The sequence below is a fragment of the Camponotus vicinus genome, unplaced genomic scaffold (genome assembly GCF_025532165.1).
Source record: "Camponotus vicinus isolate PSW18456_S1 unplaced genomic scaffold, iyCamVici1.0 SCAF_5, whole genome shotgun sequence".
Taxonomy (NCBI): domain Eukaryota; kingdom Metazoa; phylum Arthropoda; class Insecta; order Hymenoptera; family Formicidae; genus Camponotus; species Camponotus vicinus.
The window spans coordinates 4,492,173-4,514,056 of NW_028141977.1; the positions used below are offsets into that span (position 1 = coordinate 4,492,173).

General features: G+C 32.0%; 1 protein-coding gene and 1 long non-coding RNA gene across 3 annotated transcripts; one reads left to right on the forward strand and one right to left on the reverse strand.

Annotated features, from left to right (window-relative positions):
• Positions 1-241: 241 nt before the first annotated feature.
• LOC145971452 (uncharacterized) lies at positions 242-20,341 on the reverse strand. Of its 2 annotated transcripts, XR_014438883.1 has the most exons (4): positions 20,090-20,341; positions 18,626-18,746; positions 18,030-18,267; positions 242-258 (listed from the first exon to the last, which is right to left on the reverse strand). It is a non-coding gene; the product is annotated as an uncharacterized LOC145971452 (long non-coding RNA). The 2 variants fall into 2 exon arrangements; XR_014438882.1 differs by lacking the exon at positions 242-258 and having other exon boundaries at positions 17,673-18,267; positions 20,090-20,323.
• On the forward strand, positions 11,986-15,324 carry LOC145971451 (uncharacterized). The gene has a single exon (XM_083099109.1). The coding sequence runs from the start codon at positions 12,877-12,879 to the stop codon at positions 13,963-13,965; it is 1,089 nt and encodes a 362-aa protein (XP_082955235.1). The 5' UTR covers positions 11,986-12,876; the 3' UTR covers positions 13,966-15,324.
• Positions 20,342-21,884: the final 1,543 nt, after the last annotated feature.

The following is a 21,884-nucleotide window of genomic DNA, read 5'->3' on the forward strand; positions in this document are numbered from 1 at the left end:
GAACGCGCGCGCAACACAACTCTCGGCACACGCTTCCACTCGCGCACTCAGAATAATGACACGGTTCTTTAGAACACAAGAGCTTTAATGCGAAACACGAGAAACATATAATAATTAGAACACAGAATTAACGGAACACAGTTACATGCGCGTCCGCGCAGCTTGGCAGCTGGGCTCAGACTCAGATGACGGCTGCTGTCATCAACAATTCCTTGACAACGAGATCTTCTTCCATTTCCAAAACAGACTCGACCGCGACTTAAACCAGAGACGTAACAATATAATTAAAATTTGCCTTGAAGGATGTAGTATAAAAATGTTTGCGAATGATACATTAATATATGTAGCTGGTGAAAGAAGCTGGTGAGCAGTTAGAGTCAAAAATAAATATGGCATTTAATATAGTAGAAAAATGGATGAATATAAATAAGTTGAAAATGAATGCAGAAGAAACGAAATATATGATAGTTAGGAGCGTAAGAAAGGAACTGAAAGGAAATATTGTATTGAAATGCTTGAATGGAACTAAGATAGAGCGAGTAGAGATAATGAAATACCTAGGAATAATTATTGATGATAAACTTCGATTTAAAGATCATTGTGACTATATGTTTAAAAAGATAGGAAAAAAGACAAGTTTTTTAAATAGAATAGGAAATTGTATATCGGCATATACTAGATGTATTGTATATAAGGTAATCATAGCACCTCACTTCGAATATTGTGCAACATTGTTAATGGATATGAGAGAAACACAGCTGGATAAATTGCAAGTAGCGCAAAATCGGGCAATGAGAGTTATATTACAATGTGATAGGTATACCAAAGTAGAACATATGCTGCAAACGTTACAGTTTATGCCCGTAAGACAGAGGCTATATTATAATGTATGTTTACTTATTCTTAAGATTGTAAGGAATTTGCGGACAGAGCAGCTACGAAATAGACTAGAAATAGTAGGAAATGTAAATGAAAGACAAACGCGACAGGCCGGAGATATTGCAATACAATTTCGCAGAACAAGAAGTGCGTAAAAGAATGTTTTATGAAGGAATGAAATTATATAATAATTTACCAGCCGAAATGAAACATTGTGAAAGGATCGAACCGTTTAAGGGAATGTTAAAGGAATATATTTTATTTAATGTTATTTAATGTAATCTAAAATTGTATACTACAAATAGCTGAGAAAGTTAATGAAGATCAATCAATCAATATATCTCTCTTTCTCTCACACACACACACACACACACACTCGCGCACAAATGCACGCACAAGGAGGGTTTGGACTCGTGAAATACCGTGGAGCTAATGAACCACGGGGTCCTTATCCTTGAGGTGAACACACACATACATACACGCACGCACGCACACTCACTAACACATACACACACACACGTGCGCGTGCCCGCGCACGCACGCTCACTAACATACATACGTACACAACCAAGAGTACGGTTTGGAATCTTAAGATACCGCGGTACTAGCGAATCACGGAATTTTTGTTCTTGCAATTTGGCGTTGCTAAAAATTCAAAATTGAATATCTCAGCACCTAATACAGTTAGCAGGATTTTACAAAAAGCATTTTAAAGGTTCGGATTTCTAGTTTTCGAAATTTTATATCGCAATTTTGTACAGTTTTTCTGAAAATGGCGGATGACAAAACGAGAGCATGCAAAATTGAAAAAATGGCCCGAGTTCGCCACGGCACATGGCGAGAGTTTGATGTCCCAGCTCAATGAGATAAAACGCATATGATAGTACAGATTCTTTTTTTCTAAATGCTTTTTTGTCTATATTAAAATCTCCCAATACCATACAATCTCCCTTTATTGTTATTTCCTCCACTATGTCCTCTAAAAATCTAACAAAATTACCGTGTGATGCACTCGATGAACGATACACTACCATTATCGTACCTTTATACAATTTTTCTTTTATTTCTATCGCAACACACCAGCAATTCGAAATTATTTTTTTCGTCAATAATATTTCATACTTAACATCCTATCTTATATATAAAATTGCTCCTTCTGTATTTATATTTTCTGCATCGCATTTAATTATAGTATAACCTGGAACATTCACCTCACTATCTTCAATTTCATCAGCCAATCTCGTTTCAGATAATGCTACAATTGCAGGATTCAATCTCTGCATAATCTGATGCTGTATCTCATCTTTATGCGCTAACAGACTTTGCGCATTTGTATATAATATTAACTCTTCTTTCTTCTGTGATTGCTATTTCATATCCTCCCAGCCGGCTCTCCTCTTCTCTTCCTGTATCGCCTTCCTGAATGTTGGACATTCCGGATCAAGCGCATCGTGCTCATCACTTATCTCCAAATTGTATGCTTGAATTTTAAACATACAGTTTACGCATCTCTTCTTGGTTTCCCTGCATTCAAATGCTTTATGTTTCTCGGCACATTTGTGGCATGTTTCATCTTGAGTAATATTTTTCGCAATATGAAAATAACCCCAGCATTTAAAACATCTTTTAACACTAATATGATTAAACACAGGGCACTTATTCCATCCTACACTTAGTTTTCCTTTACTCAATATTAATCTCAATATTACTCAATGTGTTTTTTATCTGTTTCAATTATTACAGAACTTTCTACCTTTCTTCTTTTTCGGGATTTACTATCATCATTTTTCTTCTCTTTAATTATTCTCTTCACAATTCTCATTTGAAATCCTTCATTTGTCGCCATTTTATTTTGCTTTTTAATTGTATCTATTAAATTATCATCATTCAATTTTATTTCCTCTTCACTAATATTTTTATCAGACAATTTTTATCTTCAGTTTTATTTGCGGTGACTCCGTAACCTTAAAATTCTCACCCAACTTGGCTTGTACCGTAGTCTTTAATTTTTCCATCTCCTCTTCTGTCTCACAACCCAGAATGACTGTTCTTTTGCTTCTTTTTCTTAACTTTGTTATTCCCATAGCCATGTTCTTGATATCTACTTTTTCTTTTATCATTTTTTTTGTAGCTTCACTTTCCTGTTGCATCTTGGGTTTAATAATTATAATATTTTCATTTTTCTTCTCTTTCACTGCTTCACTATAGCTTCTTTGTGTTCTTCCAAGGGGAGCGTTAGCGCTTCCTTGTATCATTCTTTTAAAATCTTCCATCCACTCTTGTTTAATATTTCCCAATTCTTCTTGTACTACTTCCTTAATCAGCATATTAATTTCTTTCTTGCATGCTACTTCATTTTTCATTTCTTTCACTGTTCTTACAATCCAATCTATTTTTACTTCAATACTCGAAGAGCCACTCGTACCTGTCGTTTTGCTTCCGCCTGGTGTTGTAATCGATCCCGCAGATCCTGTTGAACCCTATCTATCTCTGAAGCTTCCCGATTATGATATTGTCTTCTTCATGTCTGCTTCCTTATCACTTTCAATCATAAATTTCTCAAACGGGCGTTGGCATGGCACAAATTCATAGTTTTTATCATAAATTTTATATTTACTTACACATCCCGGGTGGTAAAAACGTTTAACACATTTTTTACATGTCACTACTTGACTTTTTATTGCTTTCTTACATGCCGAGCATCGATATTCAACATATTCATCGTCCATATCGACCAAAATCGCTATCAGCGTGGCCGATCATTCACCTATGTGTCCACCTTCCACACGTCAGCACTTTTGTCACCTTTAATGTCTACCTGCCGAGATTTGTTCAATGTTGACAATATTCCGTCCCGAGAAGAAAAAACATTTCGTACGTTCACAAAACTACATATCCCGGCTAGATAACACTCATAGTTAATCTCCGCCCATGCAGCTAAGACTTGAACAACTTTTTATCACTCTCCCTATCTATTTAACCACTTAATAATTAAAACTTTTACGGAGCGATGTTTGACATGTCCTCTCAATGGCAGAGAGAGAGAGGGGGGGAGACCAGGCCCGTAATCGGGGGAGGGCAAATGGGGGCATTGCCCCCCCTGGCAAATTTTTATCTTATTTGTTTCCTAATGCTCTGCATATTTAAGGCCACTAGGCAGTAAAAATTTTTTTTTTTCTTTCATTTTTAGAAACTATTATGTTTCCTGAGTAAAATGCCGTATTATTTATGTCAAAATTCATAAAATGCGAATTTAGCAGTCAAAAAGATCAAGCGCCGCACGAATTCGTTTTCGCTCGAACGCAGGTTGTTATTTTATGTTATTTAGTCAAGAATTTATCAAGAATTTTTATTAGTTATTCTTCGGAGAATAAGACAATGCATATAATTGCATATTAAAAAAGAGCGGTTTTATTTCTTTTTGGTAGACAAGGTATGTATTGATAATCATACTTTGAAATCTTTCGAAACTTTAAATGCGTTTTTCTCCGTTTCCCATTTTTTTTTGTTTTGTAGTGATAACTCAAATATAGAGGTTCGAATCGACTTGAAAAAATTGAGTATGTTCACAACACATAATTTCGGACTGAACTTCTAAAAAGTCTGGGAAAAGTCTAGTTTTTGAGAAAAAAATCAAACAGTTCACTTTTTTCGACAAAAAACAAGCTCACTATTTTAAAAATTTTGTTCAAATTAATTTTTTTTTAGGTTTAGTGCAAAATCGGATGTATTCTGAAGAAAAATTTACAAGGAGATCACTATATCTTTTTGCGTTTAATAAAAATTACTGCAAAAAGAAACAAACATCTTAAAAATTCATATCTGATCTGTCATCTGCAGCTTCATTTTTAATGCATATTTTTAAAGTAATATTTGTTTATACTTTATGAACCTAATAAACTGTTAAAGGAAGAAGGATTTTCTTTTCGCCTTATTTAACTGCCTACTTTCCTTAAATGAAATTGTGCGCAGGGCCTTACTACCGCGACTCTAACTGCAAACAATTGCCTATCTAACAGTTAGATAGGCAATTGTCTGTATAGAATCGCGGTAGTGATAGCGAAACTGTCATCGTGTGCCACTTTTGGACAACGTTGTTTTAAAAATTCCCTTCTCAAAATTATGGAAAAGTGGTTAAAAGGTTTCAAAGCAAAATCGAAAAATGATGGAGTTACATCAAATAAAGATTCCCGCAGTTCTTTTATTTCTAATTGTACAGAGTCCAATTCCAGTACTTCAGAATTGTCAATATATGCATCCAGTACATCGTATATATCACTGAATAATGCACCAGGTATCATTCTTATTAAATTATCTTTTAATTGCTTAACATTAACGACAAAAACTTATATTTTTCCATTTTCTGTGATTGTGTAATTTTTACAGATAGACGTAATATTTTTGAAAGTTAGTACCACACACACACACGCACACGCACGCGCACACACACACATACACACACACATACACACACACACACACACAGTTATACCAGACAAGTTATAACAGAATTTAATGAAAGTAAGATTAATCGTATCATTTTAAAGAAGTATCCAAAAACTGATGATAGGAATTTTCGTAGTCAGTGGTTTGACTTATTCAAATGGCTTGAATATTGTCCTGAAAAAGATGCTTGCTTTTGCTATCCTTGTCGCGTTTTTGGAACGACTGAAAGTAAAGAGACCACTTTTACAAAAACTGGCTTTTGTCAATGGAAAAAGGCATTAGACAAGCAGAAAGGTTTTTATAAACATGATTCCACCCAAATACACAAAATATGCATGAGTAAATGGACTGAGCAGCAGCAACGTTGCAGCAAAAATAAAGAAATTTCTACTTTGATTAATGAATCTGTTTTAGAAAAACATCGTTACTATATTTCTTCTATATTTGATATTATAAAATTCTTAGTTATACAGGAATTACCTCTACGCGGTAGTTATAAAAAGGATGAAAAATCTGAATCGGGTTTGTTCCAAGCACTGTTTCAGTACACGGTTAAAAAAGATAAACACTTGGCAGAATGTGTTAAAATAATCCCGGAAAATGCTACTTACACATCACCTCTCATTCAAAATAACGTAATTAATATTATGGCTAAGTGCGTAAAAGAACAAATATCAGAAGAAATAAACACTGCTGATGTTCCATTTTACTGTATTATGGTAGATGGAACAAGGGATAGAAATAATGCAGAAGCAATTTGTATTGTATTACGTTACATTAAAAATGGTATTCCGAAAGAGTCTCTGTTAAGCATTGAGGAAGCTGTCAGTCTAAAAGCTGAATATTTGTCAGAATTAATTTTACAGGTATTAAGAGAAAATAATATAAATTGTGAACATATGTTAAGTCAGTGTTATGATGGTGCGGCTGTAATGAGTGGTCATAAAGGTGGAATACAAACTTTAATTCAACAAAAATTAAATCGCAGTATTCCTTACGTTCATTGTTTTAATCATCAGTTGCATTTAATTATTATTGCTCTCGTATCACGTATTTCTGAAGTACAACAGTTTTTTGATTATTGTAAATTAGTTCACAAAATTTTTAGTACTTTTAAATTTAAGTCATTTTATGCTGGTAATACAACCACTCGACTGTTAGAACAGCGGTGGACAGGTCATCTTCATGTTGTACAAGTAATATATAATAATTACAGTAAAATGATCGAAGCGTTAAGCAACAGTCTAACTAATTGTAATGAATTAGACGGCAATGAAGTGGTCGAATGTAATGGTTTACTAACAATTATGAAAACCAGAATGTTTAGATTTATTTTATGTGCCATATTAAAATTACTGCGAACGATCGAGCCTGCAGATAAGCTTTTACAAACAAGAGAAAATGGTCTAGCAACTGCTCTACCTCTGATACATTCCGTATATTCTTGTATTAAGGATTATCGCTCCGACACAATATTTGAACGAGTTATGAAAGAATGTACTGATTTACTTCCTGATGTTGACGAGACAGCTGATAATAATCGTATTTCAAAAAGAAAAGTAAAATTAAATGATCGTTTTTCAAACTTTGTTTTAATGGAAAGTTCTGGTTTATATAGTAACAGATCGACCAATAATTATCAACAAATTTATTTTGAAATATTTGATTTAGTCATCAACGAGATGAATACTCGATTTTTCAGTAATAATAGTTTAATTAATGTTATAGATAAAATTTATAATTTCGATTTTGATGACATAAATGAACTACAGATACAGGCACTTACAAAATTGAATATTATAATTCCGTGCAAAGAAGAATTTGTCTGTGTAAAAAAGTTTTTCCAAGAAAATAATATTAAAAAAAAAGATTATTTTTCAAAATTATTTCACCAAAAAGTTGCTTTTAAAGACGTACAATTTGCTGGCTACAATTACAGTCTTTGGTTGTAGTTCAGCCACTTGTGAAGCCTCGTTTAGTACTCTAAATAGAGTACTAACGCCACACAGACAAGTTATGCTGTTTGGTCGGGAGGCCAATCTGACAATATTACCTTTTGAAAAAAAAAAACTGAATCAATCGATCAAAATGTTTTCCTAAGAATTCTCAATAACGAGACGACTCGAAAATTACAATTATTTTAACATTTTAACATTTACTTGATTGTAATTTTATATTATTGGTATTTCTTATGAAATGTTGCATCGATATTTAAATAATAAAAAATAATGTATTTTGTGCATTGGAAAAGAGTTTTTGAGACTGCCCTACCTAGAATTTTATTTGCCCCCTCTAACTTAACGGGCTGGTTATGGGCCTAGGGGAGACCCTGTATTAGTAGTGTGTGTGACCATCTCTTGCACGAATTACACACACACATACACGCACGCACGCACACTCACTAACACATACGCACACAACCACGAGTACGGTTTGGAGTCTTAAGATACCGCGGTACTGGCGAACCACGGAATTTTTATTCTTGCAATTCGGCGTTCCTAAAAATTCAAAATTGAATATCTCAGCACCTAATATTACTAGCACGATTTTACGAAAGGCATTTTAAAGGTTCGGATTTCTAGTTTTCGAAATTTTATATCGCAATTTTGTACGACAATTTTTCTGAAAATGGCGAATGACAAAACGAAAGCATGCAAAATTGAAAAAAAATGGCCCGAGTTCGCCACGGCACATGGCGAGAGTTTGATGTCGCAGCTCAATGAGATAAAACGCATATGATAGTACAGAGTCTCCTTTCTAAAATGCTTTTTTGTTCGTCTCAATATAATGATTTTTTGGAGTTATTCGCATTTAAAGTAAAAAGCTGCCTTCTTATTGAAATGCGAATGACGGCAAAAAATCATCATATCGAGATGAATAAAAAAGCATGTTAAAGAAAAGACACTGTACTATCATATGCTTTTCATCCCATTGAGTTGCGACATTTGACTCACGCCATATGCCGTGGCAAACTCGGACCGTTATTTTTCAACTTCATGCTCTTGCTGTGTCATCCGCCATTTTAAATAAATTTATCTCGCAACATTAAAATAAATCAATTCTTAAAGTAGAGATTCCAAGCTTTATTTTCATTTTTTACAGACTTTTCTATCTTTATTATTTACGAAGTTATCGTCATTTGAAATTTGGTGATTTTTTCCCAAATTTTAAGTGTACTACTTTTTTTTAAACTGAGGGTATATACAGGGTGTCCTAGACCACCCGTACACCTCTTTTCTTTCAAAAACTAAGCATTTTAGAGAAAAATGTTTCAGACAAAAGTTGTTTGGTTTCGAGGGGGCCATAAGATGGTATCATTGGTTTGACCTTGAAGAGTCATTTGAAGGTCACGTGAAGGTCACTTCAATTTTTTTAAATGGAATACCCTATATATTTTTGCACATTCTTGTAGCTCATCTCGAGAGCTTTCCAAAACACTATAATTAAGTTAGTTTTCATTAAGCACTTTCCGAGTTATGAGGCTTGAAATAATTTCTTAATTTTACATAAACCGTAAAATATCTTGTAAAATATTCATTTTTCGATTATCTTACCTTAATACTTTTATGTACAAAATAATGAGAAGAATCAATTGGTATAAAGAAAACACATAGTTGTTTTTAAGAAAAAATATGGAATTGTTAATTGCAAATTACATATTTTTTTTTCAAAACAACTATGTGTTTTCTTTACACCAATTGATTCCTCTCATTATTTTGTACGTAAAAGTATTAAGGTAAGATAATCGAAAAATGAATATTTTACAAGATATTTTACGGTTTATGTAAAATTAAGAAATTATTTCAAGCCTCATAACTCAAAAAGTACTTAACGAAAAGGTACTTAATTATAGTGTTTTGGAAAGCTCTCGAGATGAGCTACAAGAATATGCAATGACAAATAGTAGGTTCCATTTAAGAAATTGAAGGTGACCTTCATGTGACCTACAAATAACTCTTCAAGGTCAAACCAATGGTACCATCTTATGTCCCCCTTGAAACCATACAACTTTTGTCTGAAATATTTTTGTTTGCTGGGCTTAGTTTTTGAGATATTTCAATGTCTTCAGATAAATCGGCCACCCTGTATTTTTAATCTTTATATATTTTTAATCTTCTATATATATTTTTAATCTTGATTTTAATTATATCATATATCTTTTAAATATATTTTGATATATTTTATCTTTAAAGACTGTAATAAATTTTAATTAAAAATGAAGAACATTATATATTATTTAAAAATAACTTATATTCAACTGTAAGTTTATACACAAATTACATACTTATGTACATTGTACATAACATCAACCAATCACAAACGTGACTGCTGTCCACCAACGTTACGCATGCGTGAGAATTTAGTACATAAATTTCGTGGACATGTATTTGACGCAAGTTAGCGGTCTAGTATATAGTATAGATGTCTGTGCCGGCGGCAGACCGCTGTTGACCTCAATATAGTTAGCAGACAAATTCAATATTTCGCATTTTCTATTATTGCATTCGTTTGGGAATCATTTGGGCAAGTTTAGGAAAGCATTTTCATAGTTTGGGAAATAATAGTTTATTTATAATTAATAAAAATAAGTTCGGCGTATAGTTAGCAGAAATAATTTAAAAAAATTTTTTTTTTTTTTTTTAATCAACGTAGAATTATTTGGGAAACACTTCTATAACGGTCCCATAGTTTGGGAAATAATAATTTCAATGTAATAAATAAACGATCATATAGTTAGCAGACTTTGATATTCTCTATTATCTATTAAACCAATCGCTTGGGAATCGTTTGGACACATTTAGGAATAGATTCTCATAGTTTAGGAAATAATAGTTTATTTATAATTAATTAAAATAAATTGAGCGTATAGTTAGCAGACATAAATATTTAAAAAAAAAATTTTTTTTTTTAATTAACGTGAAATTATTTGGGAAATATGTCTGTAATGTTTTTAACGTTTGGGAAATAATTATTTCATCTGAAAATCGGTAAATATGTCGATGAAAGGAGCCCGCCTCGACCTCCGGGAACTTAGCCGGGCAACTTCGACTTTTTTAATTTTTTTTTTTTTTAATCGTTTGTTGGTTAATTTCTTACGACAAGCATGGAGCTGACACACACACACACACGGGGGGGGGGTGCAAAGGGGGCCTTCGGCCCCCCTCCCGCACCCACCCCGTCTCCCTCGCTTCGCGTGAAAAGTTGCAAAGTGGAACCTCGCTTCGCGTGGAAAGTTGCAAAGTGAAACCTTGCTTCGCGTGGAAAGTTGCACCCTCCTGCACCCACCCCGCCGGTAGGGGTGCCTACGGTAGGGTGCAACGTTCCCCGCGAAGGCCCTCCTTGCACCCCCGCGTGTGGGTGTGTGTGAGTGCTAGTGCCATCGGTATGACAGATTTTCTAACCTGAATAGTCCTCAACTTTAAGCATTAATATTTCGCTTCGCGGAGCAGAGCGACACTTTTTTCTGCCAGATTCGGTCATTTCGTGCAAAAACGCGTCGAATGAGTCTAATTTTATCGATATTTGAGGTGAGGCCCCTAAACTGAATAATTACCGTAAAAACAATTATTTTATCTGATTACATGAAAGATTGAAAACCATATTATTGAAAATAGTCATCGAGGAACACGAGAAAATGTCATTAACTGAACATAGAACTTTAAGGTTATGTAAAAATGCGGCAAGACACATTATACATTGAGATTGCGTTCGTAGAACGGGGGCATATGTGTAAAGGCTTTCGCACATGAAATTCCATAAGTACGTAAGACATAAGCGTAAGGAAATCGACCAATCACGGTCGAGTTTTGACCCCTTGAAGGGGCTAATACTTGACCGTGATTGGTCGATTTCCTTACGTTTACGTCTTACGTGCTTATGGAATTTCATGTGTGATGGCCCTAAAGCCTTGTGTCCACGATGCTAGAAATCGGTCCGAGTTTTCGGACCGAGAAATGTGTAGCCAATGAAATTGCTGCCTTTCCGTAAAAACTGCATATTAATTGGCTACACATTTTTCGATCCGAGGACTCGGACCGATTTCTAACATCGTGGACACAAGACTTAAGGCCGCGATATCGAACGTAACCACAGACTTCTAATATAACTAGACTGCTAACTCCCCATATTTTGCTTATATAAAATGTCCTCACATTTTATGTACTAACGTGACTTATTCTGCACATGCGCAGATACCATCGATATAGATATATATCATATACTTAACCTAGCTTGCGTATGTATATACATATAAACATGCGTTATCGCAGAGCACATGCGCAGAATAGAATACCTTTATATACCTATCTGTGATTTGTACATAAAATCGAAGCTGTCTTATATATAAGGAGTTAGCAGTCTAGTATATATAGAAGTCTGTGAACGTAACGCCGCGCGTAGACGTGCAGGGTTGCCACCAATCACGAATTTCCATTATGTACATAATTTTAATTCCTGAATTAAAATTCACGAATTAATGGAAATTCGGGAATTAAAATTATGTACATAATTTTAATTCGGTAATTGAAATTATGTACATAATAAAAATTCGGGAATTAAAATTATGTCCATAATTTTTATTCCCGAAAAATATTTGTTATAACATAAAATAAATTTAGAATTAATTTTTTGTCTAGACAATTTGAATTCTGCATCTTCAATTATGTCATAGCTAAATAATAATTTGATGAATTATAAATATGTCTAGACATAATAATAATCCTTTTTCTTGAGTATTATTTTAATGTGATAGAATTTTTATGATGATATTAAATAGCAAAACGGCGTGCCATACCTAACCGCTAAAGCCCAATTTCACCAACGTCGTTTAATTTTAATCTTAGTTTAACTCACTCTGCCTCCTTCTAACTGTTCTCTCAGAAAAAGACAAAAAATGTCAATTAAGCTAAGATTAAAATTAAACGACGTTGGTGAAATTGAGCATAAATCACTCACATCCTAACATTTACATTTTTGGTACTTGGAATCTTTGCTTTTTTCCTCTCTAACGCACCAATATATATTTATTTCATTTTATTATATTTATTTCAGAGGACAGAATAGAGAACAAAGTACAGGGCAAAGAACAGAACAGAGGGCAAATACAGAGAACAAAGGGCAGAGACCGAGAACAGAGAGACAGAGACAGAGAAAATAGAACACAAAGAGGACACATATACGCAGGCTGCGTTCCAAAATTCACTGCCAGTACTGAAAATCTATAGTTTACGTGATGTACACTATAGATTTTCAGTACTGGCAGTGAATTTTGGAACACAGCCACAGAGGTAACAAATACACAACACGTACACAAATACACAACACAACGATGAAACCATTTATATTGAAACATTCTATTTCGCAAAAACGATCACATAATATATGTTTACGACAACAAAAAAGAATTATTACTGAAATTAAAAAAAATTTGCATAAAGATTTTCGGCAAAATTGTGAGATACAGTTTAATGGAATAAATAATATTGAAGGTATACCAGATCCATCACACACATATTTCTACTGCCAATCTTTACAAACAATATTTACAGCAATATGTATACTCAAGATAAGAGTTTTGATTATTATAATAGTCTTTCTTCTGATAGTGTTGCTTCTTCTCTCAGTACTTCTTCCACTGAGCCATTATTCCAAGAAAAATTGGCATCTTGTTTTATAGATAATCATTTAACTCATGTTCAGAATAATAATATTCTATCTCTTTTACGAAGTCATTCTTGCTTCCATTATTTACCTAAAGATGTCAGAACACTTTTGAATACTCCACGAGTTAAGACTATTGTGTTCAAAGTTGAACCAGGTGAATATATTCATTTCGATGTGGAAACTAGTATTATTGAAGTACTTTCGTGTTTTCCAATTGATTCTCTTCCTAATCAAATAGACATTGATTTCCATACTGATGGGTTAAATTTAGATAAATCAGGAAGTGTGCACATTTGGCCAATTCAATGCAGGCTTGCTAATATAAAGCACATGAGACCAATAATAGTAAGGATATATAAAGGTACTGCAAAACCATATAACGCAAATTTATTTTTTGAGAAGTTTATTGCAGATATTAAAAAAATAATAGCCAATGGGGGAATTTTCAAAAAAAAGAAATTACCTATATATCTTAGGTGTTTTATAGCTGATGCACCAGCTCGTGCTTTCATCCTTAATCACAGAAGTCATATATCTTGCCAACCATGTTCAAAATGTAAAGTTTCTGGAATACAATGTGAAAGGCGTTATATTTTCTGTGGTACTGATTATTCCTTAAGGACTAATGAGGAATATGTGAGAGGTTTAGATGAAGATCATCATAAAGGTACATTATCAATGTTACCTATAGGAATGGTTTCGCAAGTGCCTTTTGAATATATGCATTTGGTTTGTCTTGGAGTAATGAAAAAATTGTTATCTGCTTGGATATGCGGAAAGTATTCACAATTATCAAAATTATCTGCAAGATCTATCTCCATTATATCTTCACGGTTAGAAATACTCGCAACATATTGTCCATCTGATTTTGCAAGGCGTCCCAGATCATTAAATATATGTTCAAAATATAAGGCTACGGAATTTCGTCAATTTCTTTTATATACAGGTCCAGTTGTAACGTATGGTATTTTGGATTAACAGATATACACGCATTTTTTATTCTTACATGCTGCTATTAGAATTTTAGTTTCTTCATCATCGTCAAAGAATTATTTGAATTTTGCAGATCTTGCATTAAAAAAATTTGTGGATAGATGCGGACATTTTTATGGTCCAACATTTTATTCTTATAATATACATGGTCTTCTTCACTTACCAATGATGTGCAACAGTTAGGTCCTCTCGATACATTTTCTGCTTTCCCATATGAAAATAATATGACAATTTTCAGAAAATACTGTAGGAAACCTAATCTTCCTCTCCAACAAATTTCTAATAGATTTGAAGAGATAAAAATTCATGGCACAACTGAACTGTATAAGATTGAGTCTTCTATTCATGCATCTATAAAGCATAATGCAGGTCCTCTTCCATATACTCTTGTTTCTAATTGTCTTCAGTATCGTAAGATAATATTTAATAAAATTTTACTTGCCTTAAATATACGTGATAATTGTTGCATTTTACATAATGGATCTATTTGTATTGTTGTAAACATATTTATGACAGAAAATTTATATTATCTGGCAGTAAAAGAATTCTTGGAAGTAAAAAGTTCTTATGATGTTGGTGTTACATCTTCAGCCTTACATATTTTTAAATGTTCTTCATTGAGTAATGATGTTTTCTTTATTCCTATTAATGAAGTTCGTATAAAATGTTTTAAAATGCCTTTCTGGGATTGCACATCTATAGATAGTAGTAGTGATGAAGAAAATCATTCTCAAAATGAAAAATGTATAATTGTTGGTATTATACATAGGCTGCGTTCGTTTTGTACGCTTGCGCGCTGTGAGCATCATTCTGTCTTTATTGCACATCGAATATCAAATGAAGAGAGAGCGATGCTTTAAGCGCTAAAACCGTCAAAACGAACACAGCCAGTTTAATGAAAAGTCATAAAACTTATTACATATTTATTTTAAATGCTTTAATGTACTCTAATATAGGATGTATATTGCCGGGAAAAATCTTGAAAATTAGGTGTTCTCAATAATTTTTATTCTATTTTGAAAAATCAGGGAATTTTATTTGATTTTTTTGGGAATATTATTGGGATTTACACACATACATACACGCGCGCGCGCACACACATACACACACACACACACACACACAGAGGGAATTTTAAAAAAAATTGTCTTAATAATTTTATTTTTATATGGTAAGTGTGTTGCTGAAACAATCAGTGTCTCTATTGAACCTTCCTTCCCACGGTTAAGACTGTGTTAAATATTTTTACTAGCTTCAAAAGAATTTAAAATATGTACTCTTTTGCAATATTTTTTTATCTTATTTAAATGTTATATGATTTTATCGATTTTCATTTCTTTTAATATGAACACATTTTTTTGTATTAATTTTTATATTTATTTTATTTTATTTTATTTCTTAATTTTATATTTATTTATTTTATTATTTTATATAAAAATATTCTTTTATATTGGAATAAATATATATATACGAAATTTCTTGAAAGTATATTTTATAATATTTCCAGGATTTAGAGTTAGTTATTTTGTCATATATTTTATGATTGTTTATATCCACATTTTATGATTATTTGTTGTACATGATGGTTATTTCTTAATTGTAGCACGTATTTTATTTTATATAGAAATTTTTTTAATTGACAAAATATATATTAACATTTTTATTTTCTTGTATAAGTTACTCTTCTTATAGAAAAAAGGATGTAATCATATCATTTAGCCAGAAACAAATGAAAACTATGTTAAAAATAAGAAAAAGGTAAAACATATTGTATAGTCTTTTATTTATTTAGAGAATGCTTTTCAAAATATTTTTTATTTTGTTGCATATAGTACTTATTGTTAGTATAGTACTACTATAGTCTACTCAAGTTTTGCAAAATATTATAGTTTCCGAATGGTACATATTCGATCTCATTGAAAGAAATTAATGACATAATAAGCTTTATGTTGGGTTAGTAAACTTCGACTAAAACATTTAATTGATTAATTAGGACAACAAATCTTGTTTTTTAAGGATAAAATAGCATCAAACAGAATATATTTTATATTTATATAATTAACGCATTATTTATATTAATAACATTGAAAACCTATTTTTGGTCAAACATTTGTGTTTGTTATAAATTGCGATCAAACTTGTATCAGAGGAAAACGCTATTATGTAAAGTAACATTTATTAATTTATCTATATTATGCTAATTCTCTCTCTCTCTATCTCTCTCTCTCTCTCCTCTCTTCTCCCCTTCTCTCTCTGAACTTCTTTTTATATTTCGTGCATTTAATATTTTGGATAAAATACATATTGCACTGTTAGTACAAGATTATTCTTCTTAAAATTAATATCTTTTAGGAAATAACTGGTTTTCTCGAATTCAATAGTTAGATAAATAATAAAATAAAATAAAATGAAAATATATAAATGTTTTTACTACATTCTTTTTATAAAGGGAATTTTTTTGTTGAAAAAGCATCATGTATCTTATATTAATTATAAATGTAAAAAAGACAAGTTTTTGTACAAATTTTGTATAAATATTTCTAGTAAAAAAAGAAACAAATTGATAAAAATCTTTCTTGCATTAAATAAATATTCTTTTGGTATTTCATGGTATTCTTTTGGTTCTCATTAAATAACATATATATTTGAAAAAAATAAAGGAAAATATAACAAATATAAAGAATCTTTTATCAGAAAGAAAATATATTTTCATACAATAATGCATTTTACAAAGTCACTTTTTAATATCTTTAAAAATTTATTTTAATATCTTATCAATTTTTTTCAGAGAAATATGCGAAAGGTTGCATCGCATAGAAGAAGAAATGAAGTAACTGACATATTAATTACATATAACACATTTATATACAGGGTGACCCATTTTAACTTAGGCAGCCAAATAACTCGAAAAATAAGCAAGATAGAGAAAAATGTTTTAGACAAAAGTTGTATGGTTTCGAGGGGGCCATAAGATGGTATCATTGGTTTGACCTTGAAGAGTCATTTGAAGGTCACGTGAAGGTCACTTCAATTTTTTTAAATGGAACATCCTATATATTTTTGTACATTCTTGTAGCTCATCTCGAGAGCTTTCCAAAACACTATAATTAAGTACATTTTCGTTAAGTACTTTTTGAGTTATGAGGCTTGAAATAATTTCTTAATTTTACATAAACCGTAAAATATCTTGTAAAATATTCATTTTTCGATTACCTTACCTTAATAGTTTTATGTACAAAATAATGAGAGGAATCAATTGGTGTAAAGAAAACACATAGTTGTTTCGAAGAAAAAATATGTAATTTGCAATTAACAATTCCATATTTTTTCTTAAAAACAACTATGTGTTTTCTTTACACCAATTGATTCCTCTCATTATTTTGTACATAAAAGTATTAAGGTAAGATAATCGAAAAATGAATATTTTACAAGATATTTTACGGTTTATGTAAAATTAAGAAATTATTTCAAGCATCATAACTCAAAAAGTACTTAACGGAAAGGTACTTAATTATAGTGTTTTGGAAAGCTCTCGAAATAAGCTACAAGAATGTACAAAAATATATAGGGTATTCCATTTAAAAAAATTGAAGTGACCTTCACGTGACCTTCAAATGACTCTTCAAGGTCAAACCAATGATACCATCTTATGGCCCCCTCGAAACCATACAACTTTTGTCTAAAACATTTTTCTCTATCTTGCTTATTTTTCGAGTTATTTGGCTGCCTAAGTTAAAATGGGTCACCCTGTATATATAAATAAGAATTCAAAACAATAATAGTGCACTTTCTAATGCTAATTGAAATCGAAACTTAATAAAAATTCAAAATCACAGTAGTCCTTAAATTGTGTGTAATTGTACACACACACACGCGCGCGCACGCGCACACACACACACACAAAGACACACACCCACACACACACACAAAGACACACACCCACACACAAAGACACACACACACACACAAAACATACACACATTGATACAATATGATATATATATGTATATATATATAATTAATTTTTTTAATAGTTATCAGTTTTGTACCTCTTTGGTGATCCAATGGAAAGACATAAGTGACTTTAATATCACTGTCAGAATGATGTTGCATCAATGGTAACAATGGCATTTTTCATCAAAGTTTTGATTCGTATTCATTCATTGTTTGATTGTAAACAACATCAATAATACGAGTTTTTCTGGCACTGCATTTAGAACCCCAAGAAAAATTTTCTGTGTCCAATCTAAGAGCTTTATCCTTCTTATTGCCTCCATGTATACGAATCTTATATACATATAAAACAATAGGCACATTTATAATTAAGTTTAAACTATTAGAAATATATATTATATTTAAAATTTAAGTCAGAGAGCTGTAGGATTATAGTCAATCAAAGCATTCAGAATAGGTAAGGAAGTCATCATTTTGTATTTTTATAAGTATTAATAGATAACATTATAAAAGAAAATACTATTCTACAAATATTTGTAATAATTTAAATATCCTTGAACAACGCTTGATAATATAATCAAACTGCAAACTATAATTTTATTTATTGTAATATTCATTATTATTTATAATCAATTATTGATATTTATTTATTTTTACAATTTATTTATTATATAATTAAATTGAAACTTACAGTATGAATCTGCTGTGGTCCAAGTTTAGTATTTGCAGCTGGACATCCTAATTCAAATTTTCCTTTTTTTGCGAATAGGCTTTCTCTTCCTACCCATAGCTCGCCTCTTATGTCAATGATCCTGGGAAATGCAACAATGGTAAATATACTGATATAAACTTAGACGCATTGGAATTAAAAATGATTCAAACATACAGGGTTTAGCAAAAGTGTGGAAACCCCTTAATATTTCGAAAAATACGCATTTAAAAAAAAAATGTTTCATACAAAAGTTATAGGGTTTTATGTGGCGCATTACACAGCAACATTATTATGACCTCGAATAGCGTTGTCAAGGTTATGTGAAGGTCACCTCCAACTTTTTAAATGGGACACCCTATATGCTTTTGCATATTCTTGTAGCTTATCTCGAGAGCTTTCCAAAACACTATAATTAAGTTAGTTTTCATTAAGTACTTTCCGAGTTATGAGGCTTCAAATCATTTCTTAATTTTACATAAACCATAAAATATCTTGTAAAATATTCATTTTTCGATTATCTTACCTTAATACTTTTATGTACAAAATAATGAGAGGAATCAATTAGTGTAAAGAAAACACAGTTGTTTTTAAGAAAAAATATGTAATTGTTAATTGCAAATTACATATTTTTTCTTAAAAACAACTATGTTTTTTCTTTACACCAATTGATTCCTCTCATTATTTTGTACATAAAAGTATTAAGGTAAGATAATCGAAAAATGAATATTTTACAAGATATTTTATGGTTTATGTAAAATTAAGAAATGATTTGAAGCCTCATAACTCGGAAAGTACTTAATGAAAACTAACTTAATTATAGTGTTTTGGAAAGCTCTCGAGATAAGCTAGAAGAATATGCAAAAGCATATAGGGTGTCCCATTTAAAAAGTTGGAGGTGACCTTCACATAACCTTGACAACGCTATTCGAGGTCATAATAATGTTGCTGTGTAATGCGCCACATAAAACCCTATAACTTTTGTATGAAACATTTTTTTTTTAAATGCGTATTTTTCGAAATATTAAGGGGTTTCCACACTTTTGCTAAACCCTGTATAATACATACATATATATACACACATACATACACACATTGATACAATAGAATTTAGCTTTATTTTTATGTAAATTATAATAATAATTTGTAATTATACAAGTAATTTACCTACATTTATCAATAATGTAGCATTCATTAAAAGAAAAGTATAAAAATATAAATCATGATAGAAAAAAAATATATATTTCAATATACTGTAATAGATGCTTGTTATGATACCATTTTTATAATTAAGTATAAAGATACAAAATATATATATATGTATATATAATATTTTCTTTCAGAGCAAATAAAGCATGCAGTTTAAACGCTATTTGCTTCATTGTTATATTACAACAGAAAAAATATGGATTTGGATATAATGTTCATATAATTATATATTATTACCCATATCCTGTTGCTTACTTATTCTTCTTGTCTAAAAGGCTCCAAAAAATGCCTAAATGTTAATTAATCCTGCTGCTTATTAAAGGCCTACCCGGTCCCGGCAGAGGGGCCACACAGAGCCATGACCATGCTGCCATTTTTCCTGGAAAAGACGGACATACACACTGAACCTTTGGGTCTGTTCTTTTTAGCTGCACTGCAGGGCTGCGTTCGGAAACATCACCCGAGTGTACCCGGGTATCATTTTATCCTTGTTTAACATTCGGTGAACAACAAGGATAAAATGATACTCGGGGGCACTCAGGTGATGTTTCCGAAAGCGTTGTCTACAATGAGATTTTAAGAAGACTTAAGGCGTAAGACTTAAGAAATTGACCAATCACAGTCAAGTATTAAGAGAATACTCGACTGTGATTGGTCAATTTCTTAAGTCTTACGCCTAGTCTCCTTAAAATCTCATTGTAGACGCCGCAGGACGCAGCCCTGCACTAGTGCAATAAGGGCCTCCGCACAAGGTGTTCCGTATCGCATTACGTTACGTTAAGTATAGATCGTAAATTTAACTCCGTACGTAAAATTAAACTTCAGTCAACGCACAGAAGAAATCGTAACGTAAAGACATGTCTTTACGTTACGATTTCTTCTGTGCGTTAACTGAAGTTTAATTTTACGTACGGAGTTAAATTTACGATCTATACTTAACGTAACGTAATGCGATACGGAACACCTTGTGCGGAGGCCCTAAGTTGGAAAGAGACAAATATACTTTCTTTCACTCTAACTAATTGCACTAGTGTAGCAGTGCAGCTAAAAAGAACAGGCCTAGTGCGACACACTCAAAGGGCTCCTGCACACAGGACGCGGCAACATTTGCCGCGCGGCGGAAGCCGACGCGATAGCCAATACAAAAGTTGGATTGAGTTCAACTTTAAGGGCTCCTGCACACAGGACGCGGCAACGCTTGCCGCGCGGCGGAAGTCGACGCGATAGCCAATCAACAGATACATAACATCCACCGCGCGTCAAAGTTGAACTCAATCCAACTTTTGTATTGGCTATCGCGTCGACTTCCGCCGCGCGGCAAGCGTTGCCGCGTCCTGTGTGCAGGAGCCCAAACACTGTGCATGAGTGTTTGTTGGACGCAAAACTCGACCATGAGTACGTTTACACGGCAACGTTAAATCAGGTTTAGTAACAACCGTTGTTGCAACTACTGGTGTTAAATGCCGTGTAAATCGTGCTTTACGCCGATGTTATTACACCAGTTGTAGGGTGCGTTCCGATTTACGCATGTAACACATAGACTGCATTACTGTTGCGCAGCGCTTCGAAATCGTTCCGTTTTATCAATGTGCATGAAGCGCTTTAATTATTCGGAACGGTGTCTGCGCATTCTATGCGCTAATACGATTTGAAAATGGTACAATAGTAAAAAAAATAAATAAAAATAGAATAAAATAATAAATACAAATAAAATAAAAAAATAAATAATAATTATAAATAAATGATAATAAATATAAACATAAATAAATATTAATAATAATAAATATAAATATAAATAAATAATAAATATAAATAAAATAAAATAATAAATTAAGGTAAAATAATATATTAATATTAGCTTGGCTTGCTTTCTTCATATCATTTTTATTTAAAAACAAAGTTATTATTTCATTAGTTTCTTCAATTAAAACTGAAAATTCATATAATTGTTGTTTTTCCATCGTCACAAAGAATCTGTTATCTGTTATTGCGTTCCAAATTACGCATAAAACGCATAGATCGCATAAACGCA